Source organism: Phaenicophaeus curvirostris, chromosome 1, assembly GCF_032191515.1.
Source record: "Phaenicophaeus curvirostris isolate KB17595 chromosome 1, BPBGC_Pcur_1.0, whole genome shotgun sequence".
NCBI lineage: Eukaryota > Metazoa > Chordata > Aves > Cuculiformes > Cuculidae > Phaenicophaeus > Phaenicophaeus curvirostris.
The window spans coordinates 39,126,228-39,144,846 of record NC_091392.1 but is presented as its reverse complement, the minus strand read 5'-3'; the positions used below and the strand labels follow the sequence as shown (position 1 = coordinate 39,144,846).

At 39.5% G+C, this 18,619-nt stretch overlaps 1 protein-coding gene across 1 annotated transcript in view; it reads right to left on the bottom strand.

The window, feature by feature from the left end:
* The window catches only part of FGD6 (FYVE, RhoGEF and PH domain containing 6), a 75,768-nt gene that overhangs the window by 19,762 nt on the left and 37,387 nt on the right, over positions 1 to 18,619 (bottom strand). Inside the window, exons 6-12 of the mRNA XM_069853272.1 lie at positions 12,453 to 12,604; positions 11,598 to 11,754; positions 10,280 to 10,367; positions 3,767 to 3,817; positions 750 to 808; positions 555 to 626; positions 17 to 85 (exon numbers count right to left, since the gene is read on the bottom strand). Coding sequence (XP_069709373.1) covers positions 17 to 85; positions 555 to 626; positions 750 to 808; positions 3,767 to 3,817; positions 10,280 to 10,367; positions 11,598 to 11,754; positions 12,453 to 12,604 — 648 coding nt within the window. The remainder of the gene's footprint in view (positions 1 to 16; positions 86 to 554; positions 627 to 749; positions 809 to 3,766; positions 3,818 to 10,279; positions 10,368 to 11,597; positions 11,755 to 12,452; positions 12,605 to 18,619) is intronic.

The window sequence follows — 18,619 nt, the reverse complement described above, 5'->3', positions numbered from 1 at the left end:
ATACAGAGCATCCTACCAGAAAAAACATTCGTGGCTGCATGACCTTCCGGGACAGCTTCATGAGCGTTCCCTCTTTCAGAAAGACCTAGCAAATGAAAACAACCAATTCAAAACCCAGCTTTTCAGGGCACAAGCTGTACAAAAAAGTTGACTTCTCCATCATTACCACTGCTGCTACCACTATACTTGCAGTGAAGTTTTGGGATTCAAGGTTCCCTTTCTCACATTTCTCTAAAAGCAAGTGTGAATGGCTGTATTAGTTTTCCACACTGCACTTGAAACCATGACAAATACAAGGTTAAATTTGAGGAAAAAAACTTGCCTGCAAGATCTGGCAAGGAATCATATTCTAAAAACAGTAACTTTTCATTAGATAGATGTCTAAAACCAAAATCACACGTATGGAGAGGCAGCATTCATGTGACTGTTAGAACTCAGTAAATAAGCAATGGACCATGTTTCTTCTCAGTATATGCCAGCTTCAGTACTTTGCTTGCATATTATCTGTGCTGCATTTTTACTGCAATCTACTGAATGCCATCTGGAGGACCTACCCTTCCTGGCTGCACAATCTCATGGTGTCCATTTAAACTGTACTGAATTTGCATGAGTTTCTGAAAGTTATCCTACAGGGAGAAAAAGCAAAAGGTAAGTAATTGCCCTTGCATCCATGCGTGGGATTTTTTTTTATTAAAAAAGAAAAAGAAGAAAAGCTTTACTCAGCCAACTTCAGAAGTCAAAATACTTACTCCCTGCTTCATGATGTCATTGGCATGGTTTGCAACTTCTATGACAACAGCCAGAGCATCTGAAGGATTGAAGAAATGATGCTTTTGTTATACAGATTAGTTAGCATTGCTCTTACATAAAACACACCCACTGCATTCAGGAGCACTTCCCATAGATCCCAGAGTCTTTGGATCATGGTTTAATAACTGTGCCCTAGCGAGACAATCCTTCAGCCAATGGTGTCAATGACTTCTGACAGCTAATCAAAACAGTCCCCAAGCAAAATTAAATTCTAGTTTCCCGCACAAAGAATTACTTTAATTTCAATGTCTCTACTTACAACATTTTAACTGAGACTACGTAGATGTTAAGTTTTTTCTGTTTAAAACAACTGCCTCCAGTGCCAAACATGGAAGACTACTAAGAAGGATTATCCAAACCTTTGTGATTTCTTTCTCCTGCCCTTAGCTTTGCTGCACCTCAAGATAACAGTATAAAGATCAAATTTCTAGATTTTAATCTTTCAATACCAGGAGAAAAAAAAATCTCTGAAAGAGAAGAGTTAAAGGTGAGAGATTTTATTAAGTACTGATATTTAATAACCAGCAAGTCCACAGTAATACATGCTAAGGTGTAACTGCCAAAAGGGGTTACATAAAAGCATTATTTAAATTACTGAATAGTGAGTGCATATGAGACAGGATCTTATCCAAAACCTGTAATTTCTTTAAGTAGAAAAAAGACTCATTTAATCGAAAGCTAAAACAGCTACTCTGATAAAATGTAGTCTATAAAATATTTAGCACCTTCTGAGTAACTGAAGCGCTGTCACATACTCTAAATAAAGGAGCTACATTTGCTTAAAAGCCCACAGAGAAGGCTATCAAACCAGGTAAGACCAAAGCCTTGGGTCTCTTTTTTCCAGGTAACCATTAGTGTATTAGTACTGTAGAATGTATATACTTCCTTTACTGCTGAGTTCATATTCAGAAAGAAAGCATGTTACAAGATACAGCTTTCTGAACTGGAAGGTTCAGAAGGTCATGAAACAACGTAAGCAACTAAACTGAGGTGCTAACATGAAGCTCCTCTAAGTGAATCTAATGAGAATTTTATTCAAGGTTTTCATGAAGCAAAGCAAAGCAAAGCAAGGACAGGAGTCAAACAGTTAAAAGGCACAACAAGCATTTGAACAAAATTTAAGTTTAGATATAGATGTCATGATGTCAACTGAGCCTGCTGAAAAATAGCTGGTGGTCTCCTAGTAGGAAACAGAGCTGCTCCAGCCAAAACACTCCCCAGCTCCAATCTGCTTGAAAGAAAAGGAAGGGAAGCTCAGCTAAACTCACGAAGACAGGAATGAGTACCCAGGTTTGATATATTTGATATATACCTTGCTTCATCTATCAGCTATTATATCTATTAAAAACTTAAAATTTTACTCCTTGACTTCAAAGAAAATTGAAGAACATTAGAGAAAACATGCAGGTTATTGAAGGGAAAAGTTCAAGGATCTCAGAGCTACTTATATAGCCAAGTCTAAACAAATCTCAACAACACAAAATATTCCATAGGGTCAAAGTCCATAAACAAAGTGGGTTTTGGCATGGAAGACCATTCCATTTCCCATAATACTTAGCTAGAGGAACGTATTCCAATGAAGGACATCAGGAAGAATTGTATTGTTCGGGTTTTTTTTCCCAAGAACCAAAACCAAATATAGTCTTCCCTGCATCCTGCCCTCCAATGGAATTAAACACATAAGCAAAGTCACAACTAAGTTAAGCTTAATTATCACAAGGAAAGAGTTTTGACAAGTAAAGATTAGATCTTCCCTTCTTAAGTGGTTTCAAAGATAGACTATCAAACGTGTCAAATGCCTAAAATTAACACCATTATTGTTACAACTAAGTTTTTCCTTTTATCTTTGATGTACGATGGGAGAGAAAAATACTGTGGAAGAGGCAACTACGAAAAACACAGAAGATGGAAAAGTCACAAGAAACCGTAAAGTAAAATACATATTTAACCTGCTTACTTTTCAAATGATTAATTATTCAATATACAATGCAAGCATTAGTTTGTTCACAGCCATAGGAAGTGCAAGACAAATCCTTCTCTCTCTTAAAAAGTCATAATTTAAAATGTATTTGTCTTATATTTTCAACATACTCAAACAAATACGTCTAAATGCCTAAAGAAAAATATTTACTAATAAATATTATGGTACTGTATCAGCAGACAAAGCTATAAGAAAGCAAACTTGGCTCAGAGCATTTATTGCGGTCCAATCAACCACATCTGCACAAATGTCACTAAAGAGACAAATAAATCACAGGGGCTCATACAAATGAAATGGAAACATCAACCGGGAGCATTTTTAGTACTGATGAGGCACACGTGGAATAAAACAGTATGAATGTGCATTGCATTGCTACACTTGAGTTAAACCAGCTTAATCCCAAATGAAATACATAGTCCTGTCCTCTTCCATCACCAGCTATCTCTTCTCCTTCTCCCTGACATGTGAACAAACTTATGGAAATCACTTCTGTTTGTGCAACTTCTGACAAGTCAAACTGGAGAACTCCTCAGGTTAAACATAAGCCAGAGTGTCTCCTTGATCTTGTTCACTCCCACCACAGAAACACTTATATCCTGGCACAAAGAGAGATAAATCCAGAAAGGCTCTTGGCTCACGGAGAGCAGCTGGTAGACCAGACTGCCTATCATGAAAGGTCTACAGATACAAGGGCTGTTTCCTTCAACAGCAGTGCCCAAAATATCTGCTTAAGATGCCTGTGGAACTTCACTCTTATCTCTTAGTTTCAACTCAAGGGTGAGCCAATACAACAGCCATCTCCAAACCCTTTTGAAACTACTCATTTGCAGTCTTTCAGTATCTCTGCCTTAGAAATTTAGAACTAAAAAGAACACATTTCTATTACTGGCTTAGCATTTTGCATGCATTTAAAATGCAGAATCCTTTATCATATGTATATAAGCTGTTATTTCTTTAATCTAAAATGGAATTTACCTTGGGTATCCCTATAGTCTGCAGATTCTTCTACAAGATTCTTTAAATAATCTGTATAAAGAAAAAAAAATAGAGATAGTTTTGTTAAAGAAATAAACAGAACCAGAAAGTAGCAAAAACCATCTTTTTCCTGGAAATGTGCTTTTTCAGACTGATCTATGCCACAAAGCTGTACTACTTAATCTTTCAAATCTGTTAAAGTAGTAACAAAAGGAAAAATAGTGTTTCTATAATTAAAGTATATCATATCTTGCTTGGAGAAAGTTATTGAAGCCTTCTCCAAAGACAAATGATATGTTGTATAAATTACCCAGAACAAAACAAGCAAGTGAAAAATGAGTATATACTCGCAATCATTTACATTTAAGCTGATGCAAAAAGTTTCGAGATTACAGACATTTGCCTGCGCACCTAACTTGTCTATAGGAGCTAAGGAAAAAAAAAGTAGTCATTACAGAAGATCTGTTTGTGATTAATATTTTTTAACAATAAAATATCAAACACCAACCTCCACAATGGTCAAGAAGGCATTTTTGGCTTTCAATTATAAATTCAGTTCCTCAACCACAAGATGGCACCATCGATCCATTAAAGTCTTGGTAGTTTTAAAATATATTTTATTTAGCTAACATTAACTCCAAAAGTATGACTATACAAGGAAACACCCCCTTGAGTTTCCATTCTCTGGTCGAGCATCTAGTTCACCAAAAAGTATAGCATCCTGTCAAAAATTAATATAATGCCCTCAGTAAAATGTCAACCATCTACTTTGCAAGCTGCAGCTTTGAACTGCTTAAAATTAAAAAAAAAAACAAATTAGAAACTTCTAAAATATACATTAGACTGACAGTATCAACAAATAGAGACTTGTAACTACCTTTTAAATGCAGTACTAATGTTGTCACAGATCTACTCAAAACTAATCCTATGAGATCTGGCGAGCATTCAGTTTTAGCTTCACAGTCATACGTAGGAGTCAAACAATTCAACTCCCATATGCTCGCCCAACCCAAATTCATCCTTCTACTCAAGAATGATCAGAAGCAAATTGTTCCTGCCTTCATCAGATGTCTTGCTTCATTCATGCCCCTCAGAGACCACTCAGTATATTGTAATCTTTTCCTTATGCAAACAAAAAAAAGGGGAGGGGGAATTATGAAACATGATTCTGCAGCAGAAATGCTACAAAAAGTGAGAAATCTTGGTCACAGTTAATGAAACCTTTGAGGAAAACAGAATCACAGGAAGAGAAAGATTTGGCACTGAAAATTTATTTTTTGGCAAAGACCTAAGGGAGGATCCAAGAGAGAAGCATGAAGAGCAGTTTAGGGTGAAGGAAGAGGAACCAGCTGGGGTCTCCTGCAGGAAAGCAGGGAGGGAGCACTGGGAGGTCTGGCTGGCTGGGCCAAGGGAACACCCACAGCTTTCTGCTCTCCTCGTTTGGTCTGAGCGTTAGCAGGCGCTGGTCTACGTGTGATCTCTTAAGACAAGTCTGACATGGCATCAAAATCTCTCCGGCTATGCTCCATAAACATTGCATCCTTCATGTCCCTCAAGATCTTGTGCTGCAGAAACTACCAGACATTCTGGTGCAATATTTAGGTTGACACATATTCCATTAAAAGCAAAGTTTATCTTGCCTCAGCCTCAGGTTATACTGCTAAGAAGCTGAAATAAGAGAAGAAACAGTATCAATAGAAGGTATTCTGAAAGGAGCTGAGAAGAATTCACACTGTTTTTAACTTGGTTTAACCTGGAGGAACCTATGCCTCACACACTCCCAGAGCCGCCCGCCGTGCCCAGCCTGCACGCGGGTGCTTTCTCGAGTTCGAGCTGTGCCACACTGCCCAGCCAGAGCACTCTCAGAACTCCGCCACAAAGCAAATAAGTGAAAGCTTTATAACTGCAATGCAATCTTCATCAGGGCCAGCACAAAGGATTCCAGGAGGGATCATAGAACCACAGTATAGTTTGGGTTGGAAGGGACCTTAAAGATCATCCAGTTCCAACACCCCTGCCATGGGCAGGGACACCTCCCCCAGACCAGGCTGCCCAAGGCCCCATCCAACTTGGTCTTTAACACCCCCAGGGATGGGGCAGCCACAGCTTCCCTGGGCAACCTGTGCCAGTGCCTCACCACTCTCATGCTGAAGAAATTCTTCCTAATGCCTAGTCTAAATCTGCCCCTCTCCAGTTTATACCCATTGCCCCTAGTGCTATCACTACAAGCCTTTGTGAACACTCCCACCTAGCTTTCTTGTAGCCCGTTCAGGTATCGGAAGGTTGCTATAAGATCTCCTCAGAGCCTTCTCTTCTCCAGGCTGAACAACCCCAACGCTCTCAGCCTGTCCTCATATGGGAGGTGCTTCAGCCCTCTGATCATCTCTGTAGCCCTCCTGTGGACCTGTTCCAGCAGTTCCATATCCTTCTTGTGTTGAGGATTCCAGAATTGGACACAATACTCCAGATGAGGCCTCACCAGAGAGGAATGGAGGGGCAGAATAACCTCCCTCACCTTGCTGGCCATGCTTCTTTTGGTGCAGCCTGGGACACAATTGGCTCATTGCCAGCTCATGTCAAGCTTCTCATTGACCAGCACCCCCAAGTCCTTCTCTGCAGGGCTGCTCTCAATCACATCACCCCCCCATCCTGTATTTAAAGTGAGGATTGCCCCAACCCAGGTGTAGGACCTTGCACTTGGCCTTGATGAACCTCATGATGTTCTCCCAGAACCCCAGAATGAGTCCTTACAGCTTATACAGACATTCCAGCTGCTTAAAGCTCCATCCACACACTCACCTCTACAGGCTGGGAACAAGAGGTGAGGTGGGTATAATTCATTCATCTGCAAATGTACTGCTGGCACTCTGAAAAAAGTGTCCTTTGTACATGGAGACATCCAATTTAATATTCAAAGTGGATACTTAAAACCACAGACCCAACATGGGAACTGATTTTTTCTTGGCACATTCATGCTTTCTGACATGTTCGCCAAAACATCACCACTTCACATTGCTCAAAAACATTTTTGGATGGGTATACTCTAGCATTTAAAATTATATCATCATTGAATAGAAGAGAGAAAACTAGAGAGTTTAACATAACTGCATTACTCTAAAGTTCTGTATTTAAAAAGGAAGGCTGCTTTTGCACTGTTAGACTGAAGCTACCAATAAAACATGGAACTGCAAAATCCTGAAAGTGATAAACACATAATTTTTATCTTAACACTCTCTCTATATATATCCAGTAAGTGGACCTCTGTTCATAGCCAAAACAGCTTTACAGAAACATCAGAACAGATCTTCTTAGTTTCTTCTGTCAATACACACTGGAAATTCTGTACTTGCAACTACTTTCTGGAGGTACTGACTTAGAATATAAAGACAAGTGGATTTGACTGACATGAATAACACTACAGTAAAAATTTAGCAAAAATATTCCTACATAAAATAAATACAGGAGTTAGATATTAAGGTGGAATGGCATCTACTGCTTTTGCCAAAAAAAATTTGCCCTCTGAAATGTGCTTCAGTTGTTCAGACTAAGAGGATCTAGTCTGACCATTCAATATGATACAGAGCTGGAAGGTAACAGAGCAGACTGGTCATCCAAACAGATATGGAAGAGTGAGAATCCCAAGAAAAACAAATGTGACAGATTGAACCAACTGAAAATGAAACAGACTGAAGAATACCTTCAGAAAGGCAGACTGGGAAATTAAAATTCATAACTCTGACGGATACCCCAAAACACAACAAAAAAAAATCAACACAAAAGCACACATGTAATGTTTCTGTGACAAACGATTTCTTAATGCCTTGAGCTTCTACCTGACAGCAGCCAGCAATTCTCTCTTCCTTTTTGCTGGGAGGCAGCGACTACCACTGCTCCTGCTAAAAATTCTCTTCTGCTTCATTAACTACTTTTTGTCTCAGGTTGTCTAATTTAATTATGTTAAATTCAAAGCAGTCATTCCCCAACACATAATTGGCCTCAAGTCTGACAACTTTATTTCCAGCCTGCAAAAGAGCAGCGTGCTCAGAGGCTTATTTGTCACTCAGCCTCCCCTCACTATAACTCAGTTCGGGAGAGTAAAAGACACTCTGCAAACCTTATGTCGAGAAAGAGAGAGAGGCTTATCCTATGACAACGAAGAGCTTGTTCATACTGTACAGTGTCAAGTTATCTACTCAAATCACAAGTTCTCAGGTGGTGAGATTCACCTCTCTTTCACTTCTATTAGAAATCATAGGCCTCTAATTAACCTCCCCAAAAATCCCTTCTAATATGTGCTGTGAAGGGCTCAGGGCCAGTATGTGAAGAAGTGGAAGTTCCCTTGCTGGACTGGAGAGCTGTATAATTAAACAGAAACACAGCTGAGCTGTGCCCCTCCTTGGCTGATTTATGAGTCCACCTGCTCCCGCTTTGTTAGCACAAAAGTAACTCCACTTCAAAGCAAGGCAACTTTCTTGTGATGTGACCATGTAGCAGCAGGTTACCAGTACAAAGCTGTTCCACTGACACAGAACATCTAAATAGGAAGAAATCCCTGCTGACTCAGGCTTCGTTTCCTGGATTATTTTTGCTCCTCTGCTCTTATCCCGCTGCCCCCTCCTCCGTTGTGAGCAGATCCCCCCGCCCTTTTCAGCCTGGGCAGCTGCTGCATCACTGCATCTCACTCACTGCAACAACAGATTCAAATATTTTGTGTGTCCTCCAGAGGTTTTTGAAGCATAAGTTTACACAGAGATGACTCAGTATTACACAGAGCTGCTGTAAGATAACAAAGCAGATGGGTCATTCACAGAGATATGGAAGAGGAATCCCAAGGAAAACAGAAATGCATGATAAATGGAATAGACTGGAAATGAAATAGATCCAGAATAACACCCCATAGACCCAGCATAATTAAATTCTTTGTCCAATCTCTTTTATTGCTCCCATAGAATAATAAAAAATTATTTTTATAAATCAGCAGCCAGCATTGCAATCCCATTCCTGTCAACAGCATTTGCATTTAGAAATGTATTTAAAGCCAGACAGCCACAGTAAGGTCTGCAGACTGGGAACACCCACAGAAACCCCCACTTCCATGGAATGAATTTTTTCAGGTCTAAAACAGCTTGTCCCAGCCACAATGACAGTTAGTAGTCACGAGGAATTCTCCTTCAACATTTGAGTTTTGTTTCAGTGCCACTCAACCCTGACATCTCTCACTTTGTACCTTGACAAAAGCATTTACTCCATCCTGATCTGCTGTTCAACGTTTTTAATTAAAACCTTTGGACTTATCCAAACCTATGCTGATTTTGGAGTGTATGACAAGACTACGCTATGTCCTAAGTCAGTGTCCTTTCAAAATAAAGCAACTCCTCAAATGCCTTTCTGTGGTTTGGTTTTATCAATTAAGAGTTACTAATGTTTTCGCCTACAAAGTAGCTCATTTAATAAGAGCTTTTTCTCCTTTTTAACACTTGTGACTTTAATGAAATTATTAAAATGAAAACAGCCAACATTAATAACTTGGTAACTGCTGTATAATACTTAAGTCTGTATCTCCCACAGCATCGCTAGTCTAAGCATTTGCTGGGGAAACGCCAACAAGCTGCTACAGAGCCAAAAAAAAAGGTCACAGAGCATTTCATTTTTCAGTTAGTACATAAACAGAGGCTATTTTTAAACTGCTCATCAAGAAGCAACCGCTTTCAAAAACAATACCTTAAGTATTTCCAAATCCTTACAGGAGCCATCCCCCTTTTACAACAAACACATCTCAAAATACTTCACAAGGGAGGCCTCTACCATTGTCCTCCATTTACAGAAAAGAAAGTATCATGGAGATGACTTGCTCAAGGTCACCCTAACATGCCAGTGCCAGTGGTATAGAGCCCAGATTTCCTAGTCCCAAGCCAACTCTTCAGCTTACATTGCCCCTGTAACAAGTCTTACGCACTTACTAGTGATGTATGCTAAGAACACAGGGTTTGCCTTTAAAAGAGAATGGGTTTTGCAGACAAACACCTGGGTGGGGGAGAAATGGAGAAGCTACTTGGAGAAGTTCACAGTTGCATAGACATCTTTCACTTCCTTCTTCTAGTTCCAAATTTCCATACCACCTTTTTCCTTCGTATGAAAACAAACCCAACAAACAAACCCAAAAAAACCAAACCCCAAATCAAAACATGAGCATTCCAACCCTCCAAGGAAATTACAGGCTTTTATTACCACAGAAACAAACATAAACCACCACAGGTTTCATATTTTCCAAGTACATCAGAGAACACACCACAACATTGGGAATATTAGCACCTCGTTTATGTATCGTATTACAATCAACATTAACAAAGGAAAGCCTCTAAACCCATGTTTTTCAGATCTCATGTTTTTAAAAAGGCTTTGCATCTCAAGTCAGATTAACACATTTTACAGATGGATACAACCGCCTGAAAACAAGTTTCCTGGGACGTGTGAAGACTGGCTTCTGAAGCCTGCGAAAGAGCTTGACTGTACCTGTCAACAGGAGCCTGTACTGGGGAATCCTCTGAACTGGCTTGAGCAGATAGTGCTTGAGCGCCAGACTAGCACAGCGGGGGCTCATCTGAAAGAAACACCCAAAAGAAGTAAGTATTCTCTTGTAGCCAAAGGTTCCAGCACAAGAAAGCACACCTACAAACAAATACTGATTACATTGGATGAGGTTTATCTTTAAAAGCAGTGACTACCACAGTGTTAAATGCACTATAGAGCAAGTATTTTCCTGTGTGGAAGGCTGAATGCAAAATTAATCACGAGTTAAAAGCCATCAGTAAGCACTCCTACTCTCCACAAATTCAGAATAGGTCTTTTGGCTTATGGGGAAGAGAGGTGAAGCTTCCCAGAAATAAAGGAAACACCACTGGCAAGGGCAACACCCTCCTTTGTAATTGCTGTGAGTGTCCTTTAGGCAGAAAGGAAGAGAAGACAACAGTGCTGACTGCAAAAGTTTTAATTAATCCACACCTCTAAAGACAATACAGAATTAAAAGATCCATGCATCAAAAATATTAACTATCTTGAGACTGCATTCAAAAATACGTGCATCGGAAACAAGAGACCTTTAAAAGGGCTCTCATCTTCCTGTCTCTGCTGACTCCACCTCAAGCTCTTCCTCTCCCCACTGTAAGTTGCCTTTGGAACCACTCTTAAGCAATGAGAGCAGGGATCACCCAAGGAGAAGCCCACTTAAGGGGAGGTAAATTCACAGTTGGTATGGATCGTGTGCTTAGGGAGCTTGCATCTCTTCTCTGATTTGTTTTAAGGGAGTTATGTAAAAATCTGGCAATGCTTTTAGAGACATGAATCAGCTTTCATCTGACTGCTGCATGTGCTGGGCCTGAAACTTCTAGAAACATGCAAATGAGAAAAATCACTTTTTAATATTTCTAACTGAAATGAAAAATCATTCCCATGAGTGACCTACTGCTCTACGATATGGTAGAGAAATCAACCTGATTAAAACAGGACAGTTAACCAGTACATTGTATGATCAGGAGATAAAACTAAAAAAAATAGAACGTTGCTAGAGATCTTGTAAATATTTCTTTGATACAATTTGTAGCAAGTGCTGCATTTTCTGAAAATCAAGGTCCTTAACCATTTCTGACAGTGGCAGCCAAAATCACTAATTGCTTCACAAAATGTGAATTTACTTCTTTCCACCTCCACTTTACGAAGCCTCAAGGCAAAAAAAAAAAAAAAAAGATTGGAGGATAGTCTCTAAAGCCTTATGGAGGATCACAACTGCTGAAAAGCCACAGAACAGCATATATCTTACAAAAGACTACAGTACCTCGAAGTCTTTGACTACTGAAGCAAAACCTGCATTCTTCTTACACTGTTCATCTAATAGTGCAATATTTTTATCAAATTCTTTGATGTAAGTTGAATACATCTTTAAGTAGGGACCCTTTTTAACAAATATATCAGCAATTCTTTGATTTTCAAGCCTAAAACCAAAAAAAAATAGAGCAGTTAGAAAGAGCTAAGAAGAATGTGCATCTCAATCCTAAGCAAAACATTGATCTTTTTCACAGTAAGATGTTTGTTTATGTTCTGAACAAAAAGTTTATAATTTAGCAGATAAGCATCCATCTCAGCAGCTACTCTGGAAAACCTTACCAGGCACACCTCAATACGCTAGTTTAGTGTTAGATGAGAACCACTTAATAATAAAGAGTCTATTTAAAATGGTCTTGAACTGTTTGAATGCTTTAGTACAAGCTAGATTTCTTAGGAGACAGATCTTAAGACTGTCTCCATCTCCATCCCTTAATTAGGAAGCGCGGCATCGCAGTCCTCACCCATTTCAGTGCCTTTATCAGCAGGGTTTGTATGGCTGATTTAGGCCCACCCACCAGTCCATTTATCATGGAGAACCTGTGTGGTCCCCCATGCAGGCACCAGAATTTACAATTGAAAACAAAATTTGAAATAAAGAACGTGTAGCTGTGTGCCTTCTGAACATTCCCAGTTAAATCTAAATGGCAGAAAGTACACCTAAATGCACGATTATCTCCTGTACCTTCACAGTCAATCCTGTCACATGAAACACAAATAAAAGTTGAACCATGGTCACATGGAATCACATAAGCCCCACATAATTTCAACAACATCAAAGGAGCGGTGTCCCCTCATTGATAGTCACCAGTGCGATAATCGCTCTTCCAGTTCCCTCAGGAGGTCCCGATTGAGTTGGTAGAGCTGAGGTAGGTAGTACAGGATCTGATTCAGGATTCTGTCCTCAATCACTGGCTTTCCAAGCTGCCTGGAGGCATGTGCCACAGCGTCCCGGAAATCCTGCCGGAGTACAAAGGACAGAAACCCCCTTCCCATGAGCGAACAGCCTTCAAAGCAGCAACACAGACAACTGAGTTTTCTCTGCAGACATTCCAGGCGCTGCTCCTAATAGCTTCTCCCTATTACTGAAGGCAACGTGTGCACCATCTGGGTCATGTTTCTCTGTAGCCTCAACCTACTCTCCTGGGACTGTCTTAATCCCTTCGGTTTGATGCAGAAGCTTTACTTTTTTGCTCCTGTATGCATACCATAGAGGTTGTTAATTATTTTTATAACGTGCCCTTAAGAAACATGCTGGTACTACATATAAATGCACTGCTGGGTGGGGGGAAGCTTCTTTCTTCAAAGGTACTGGTAGCCCTGAGTATCTTCTTGCTAAGATTTGGAAAAAACACCCAAAAATGTTATATCAGCTAATAAAATCATACTTATTTTAAAATCATACTAGCTTTCATAAGTCATTTATGAAAGCCATTTTGGAAGATGTGCCACTCCAATTAAAGTGTAGCATCACAAAGTTACCATACATAGCTCTTCCACATTCAGGAAAATTAACATCTAACAAAACCAGATTGTAACAACACACAGGAACCATGAGATTCCAAGTGTTAATAAATGTCAAAATCAACAGCTGTACCTTCAAAGCATTTACATTTACAGGGAGGAGGAAAACCCCACCTACATTTTAAGGATCTTCTTGTAGCATTCTTATGTTACGAGCTGCGCTCCGCAGGACAGAGCTAAAGCATATTGCTCCTCAATAAACTATTTAGAATTAAAATCTTGGCCCCATACAAGTCAGTATAGCCAGGATTGTATCCATAACTCAGCATCCATTAGGCTAGGTACTTTCCCTAGTCACATGCAAGCCCAGTTTTCAGAAAAGGCTGGCAATTTAGCATTTCAGTTGAAAAGTAACACTGTCTGAACTGACAGAAAATTCAAGTTGGGTGGTGTGCTGTATTACCGTCTCTCAGTTCAATTTGGGCAACCGTGGAAAAAAAGACAATCCCCAATAGCACTTTTTGAGGTTGTGGTCTGCTGATATCTGGTCACATATGCACAATTTACAGGTGGACTGAAAGAGGTGATCAAACATGTTCCTAAGTACAAAGATGTGTTGTATTTTAAATGTGCATGGGGTCTACACCTGCCCCCTTCCCTACCCCTTTCCCAGTCTACTACTACAGGACTTCCTAGCTATCTAATCAGTCCAGCATCTGGCACTATTTAGGGTCTCTGGAACTGAAGTCTCAATTTTCCCCTGCCCTCTCTCCTCATTACATCAGCTCTGGGCAGCATGAGCTCCAGACACACTTCTTGCTTTGTGACCCTCTGGGTCACCAAGGCTGTGACTGGGCAGAGTTATGACAAGAAACTGAAAGGAGATACAGGGCAATAGCTGTGATGGGGGAAGGCTGAGAATTAAATGCAAGAGAGTTAAAAAACAGATGGCGTTATTCATATGGAAATGCTCTGTTTTACATCCTCTGTGCAGGCTAGTGACACATAGGTTAACTACCAGCTGCATCTTATGGATTTTCCTGACCCTAGGGCATTGCTTAACACTGATATGATACATGGAATTACAATGGCAAAAGCTCAAATGAGGCATTCTGGAGAGCTTCATGCAAAATGCATCTTCATATTACAATAATACTCTCTCCCCTTCCCAAATCACGTGCATGCACAATATACTCTATGTACACTGCCATGGGATGAAACAAGAATTTTGTCTGAATGTTATAAGGTTACTTGCACGATGAAAAGAAAAGCAGTTTTGTCTGAGGTATAATCAACAGCCCAACCAAACAATAAAAGGAGAGCAGGGAGCCAGGTTTAAGCACCAGTAGATAAGACAGGAATGTTATTTGTAGTCAAAGAGCATTTATTTAACTTGTAGATACAGCACTCAAAAAGCCTGCAGGATGTTTTCCAAATACAGATTTGGGTTTTCAACTAGCTCAATCCAAAGTCCATCAGCTTTGGCAGGCTTTGGATCACACCATGAAAGACTATCATTAAAACAGCCAACCAAAATTGTTTCATCACCCTCTCCATCTCCTTCTTCCACAACTCAGTAAATGGAAGAAGCCCTGCTGAGAGGAAACACAGGGAATATAGATAACACAAAGCTTTCAAATGATATAAACCAGCCTGCTAACAACAAAAGAACTAAACTTCAATGCTTTTTTTTTCGCTTTTTCTTTCCCCAAATTATCAAGTCTTCCCTACAGAAGCAGTACAATACGTTTGTCACTGTAATCATATTAAGATTTATTTTTAACCTGGCAGTGGGTGTGAAGCAACTGTCATGCCAAGTTCATCTTGAGATAAACTTAAGAGTTGAAGGCTGAGATCACATGCCTGAGGAGTAGGGGTAGGAGAAGTCAAACAAATGTAAGGCTACAAGTTAACAGTGTTTACATTTGAAGGTACTGGCCTTCTGAGAAAGTAATTTCTTATCCAAAAGGACAAAACATAGAAAAAGTCTGTTTTAATTAGCAAATGTAAAATATTTAGCTTAAAAAGTAAACCCTAAAATTTCACTCCAGAGGGTAGAAGGTATTCAGACGAGGACAACTTTTTATACAACTGTGGGAATGACTTAGGAATTAGAAATTGCAGTATTAGTCATTTAATGCACCAGAAACTAATTTCTTCTAAAACTAAATTGGTTCTCTACTAAATAAAAACAGAATCACTGTTGCAAATAATATATACATTTCTGTGATATCTATATATACCTGTAAGAAGTTCTTCATATCACAAATTTAGCATAATGGTACTATATAACACTGCTGAAAAGCACTGCTTTCATCATTCTCTACAGACACCTGAGTTGTCCTAGAAATTATTCGGTGTGAAGCAATGCAGCAATCCATTACAGTCAATTTTAAAGAGGGAGATTTTCTAATTAAAAGTGAGCCTTTCAAGCATTACAATCTTACTTACTAAAAAACCCTTTCCATGCTTTGGAATTAACCTGCTTATTTTACTGAAAAGCACCATTTGCAACTCTAGTCTAAAGCTTCCTATGCTGCACAACAGAAAACAGAAGATCATGCCAGTCATACTGAATCGACTCAGCTCCTTACCAGGGTATTTTTTTCCTTTCAGAAGGGGGAAGCTATCATGCTCTTTCTGAAGCACTGATTTACAGTTTCTAGTTATACATTATATTCTGGTCCAATAATAATCTTCTGATACCACCTTTTACTGCTTAAATGAAGGCAGTTGTCCTCACACAGCTACTTTAAGAGGATGGCACTCGCTGTCCCTGGAAAGCACATTCTTTCTAAACCATAAACTATCTTAATTCATTCTAGACTAAGACAGCATCCCACTGGGTGTCCATATGAAAATTTAGTTTAAGCACTTTTAAAGGCTTCTGAGAACATATTGTTGCTGAATTTCTGCCTGATAAAACATTCCCAACTTGAAAGTGTTTACAGAATTTTACTTATCCTATTAGCACACATTCCCCCTAGAGCTGTGCGGTTTTTAAACAGAATTTCAGGAGGATACTACCATTGCTGCTTCTTTTTTCCCTCCCACCTCTCCTTCAATTCAGCTTCCTTAAATAAGCAAAGGGCCATAATATCTGAAATATTTCTGACCCTGTCATGAATCATCTGTGATCAGCCCATGCACTTCCCCTCTGCAAAGGCCCTGACTCACAATCTCTCTCAGTTCTTTCCATCCAGGGATTCCCAGCGCGCAGCAAAGGGACCTGCCCGTGTCAGTCTAAGGAGTAAAGGAACAAGTCTAGTTGTAAACCAAAATAGGTACTGAACACACTACATCCTTTCTCAGCTGCACGCTGGGTTAAATGCACCTTCAGTTATCTCATAGCTGACTGACCATGATTTGAAGTGGGTTAAATTAAAACATCTTGTAAATTTAACTGGAAAAGAAAGAACTGTGTGATCTAAACGTGGTCACGTATTTTGCTCCTAAAGCTTCAACCAATATTCATCTTGGATCTGTTATCCAAGAACATACCATCAGCAAAGCAAAATTAAGCCATAATCCCTTCCGCTGAGGTACAACTCCCAGCTAAATACACCTGCAGACAGCTCAAATATCAGTTTAATTTAAGTAAGAAAGTATGCTTGTGGTTGGATGCTTTTCAAGGAACACACACACCCTACAGGGGGAGGAGGGAAGGGAAATTTCACGCTCTAGGGAACATCCAGGCTGTTACAAGACAAACTGTAAACACGACTGCTAGGAATACAGCTACAGAAGATTTCACAAATGCATTATTTAAAATATAAATAGGCAGTTAGACTATTACCCATAAACTGTTAAGCTAAACTATAGCAACAACAGTTAATAAGGACTATGAGTAAGCATGGATCATGACATTTTTCAAACATATGAGATTGCTTCTGGAAAGCTGCCACGTAGTTACACAACTTTTTTTCTCTTAGGAACTATCATTTGTAAGTGTTTAACAATACAAGACAGTTAATTTTGTACAATAACCAATGATTTAACAGTGGCATATTCCCAGAGTCTTACTTCAAGGAATAGTCTGGGTAGCAGAACAACATTTCCTTCCAAACCAAAACTATTTCATTAGTTTTCCAATTAAGCCAACTACAGCTGCAATTCATTGTCAAATGCCTCAATCGGCAATTCTAAAGCACTGCACAGACTAAAAAATTATCAACATATTTACCTCAGACCAGTAAAATACTGAAGTTTTACAGTTGGAGAAAAAGGACTTGGAAACTGAGAGAATTTTTCACAGCCAAACAGTAGATCAGTGTTGTAAGCCAGGACCAGAGGTTGTGACTTCCTTTGCTTCAAAACCCATAGGTATTTTATTTCTTAGTGTGCACACTATATTCTTTTTTCAAATCTCCCATTTTTCTTAATATTTGGCTCTACTATACAAAAAGGCTAAGGTTTTATAAATGTATATGTGATTCTGCAATTGTCTTCTGAAAACAGAAACATATTAAACCAGATTTTCTGACTCTTACAAGTGTCTCTGGAAGGACACAGAACAAATGAAGAAAGATGTCTGACCTCTTATCTGCTTTCTTCAATAAAAGGCTGATCTTGTGGCTGCAGAAAAGTTAGAAGTGCCTCCTGACAACTTCCTACTTGCCCTCAGAGTCCTAATAAGGACAGAACAAGGGTCTAAGTCAGAAGTGCAGATCTACAGGCTCAGGCAAAAGCCCACAGGCCCAAGTTTTTCTTTGCTCACACAACACAAAAGTTATACACAAAGTCTTGCAGTGGAAGAGGCCATTCCAATAAGTACGTTTTTCTGCTGGACCAGAAGTATCAATGAACAAAGTTCAAAAAGACAGGAGAACAAACAGGGTGGTGAGTTTTGGCAAAAGAACAAAATTTAGAAAGGAGAGGACAATAGAAATGACAGGAAATAAGCCAGGCACTTTACCCTTATGGCACCAGGGTGCTGCTGAAGAGCTCCTCTCACTTCGTGCAAAGCAAACAATTTCCAAAGAATGCCACACCAAAGAAGTACAAATGGCAGCAATCCTGCCTTACTCCTCCAGGAAAATAAGGTGTTTTTCAGGCACAGAGCATCTCAGACAGCAGTGACAAGCTTGTTTCTCCTACTGTCACTTATGTTTTACATCCAGTTCACTGCTCCTTTTTCACTGTGGGTGCCCTTAGGGAAGAAACAGCACTTCTCCATCTTCTCAACCCTTGTTTATCCTCTGGAAGCCCTGCATGAGCCACCTCACAAAGACGCATGTAGATGAGCTGGTTTAATTTAAGCCCGTTTGTTTTCAGGAGCTTCTAACAGCATTTTACTGGAATCTTGTCCTCTAAAAAAGCGTTAGGACAGTCACAGAAATACAGAGAATTCAAAATTACATCTCATGTTTGATACTCCCTCAAGCAACCCTATTCGCTGAATACATTTGAGAGAGCATCAGTGTGCAAAGCCAGTTAAGTACCTTATCTCTGTTATGACCAGCTTATGTCATCTTACAGAAGTGTCTCCAAGTGTTTATAATTTTCCAGAGA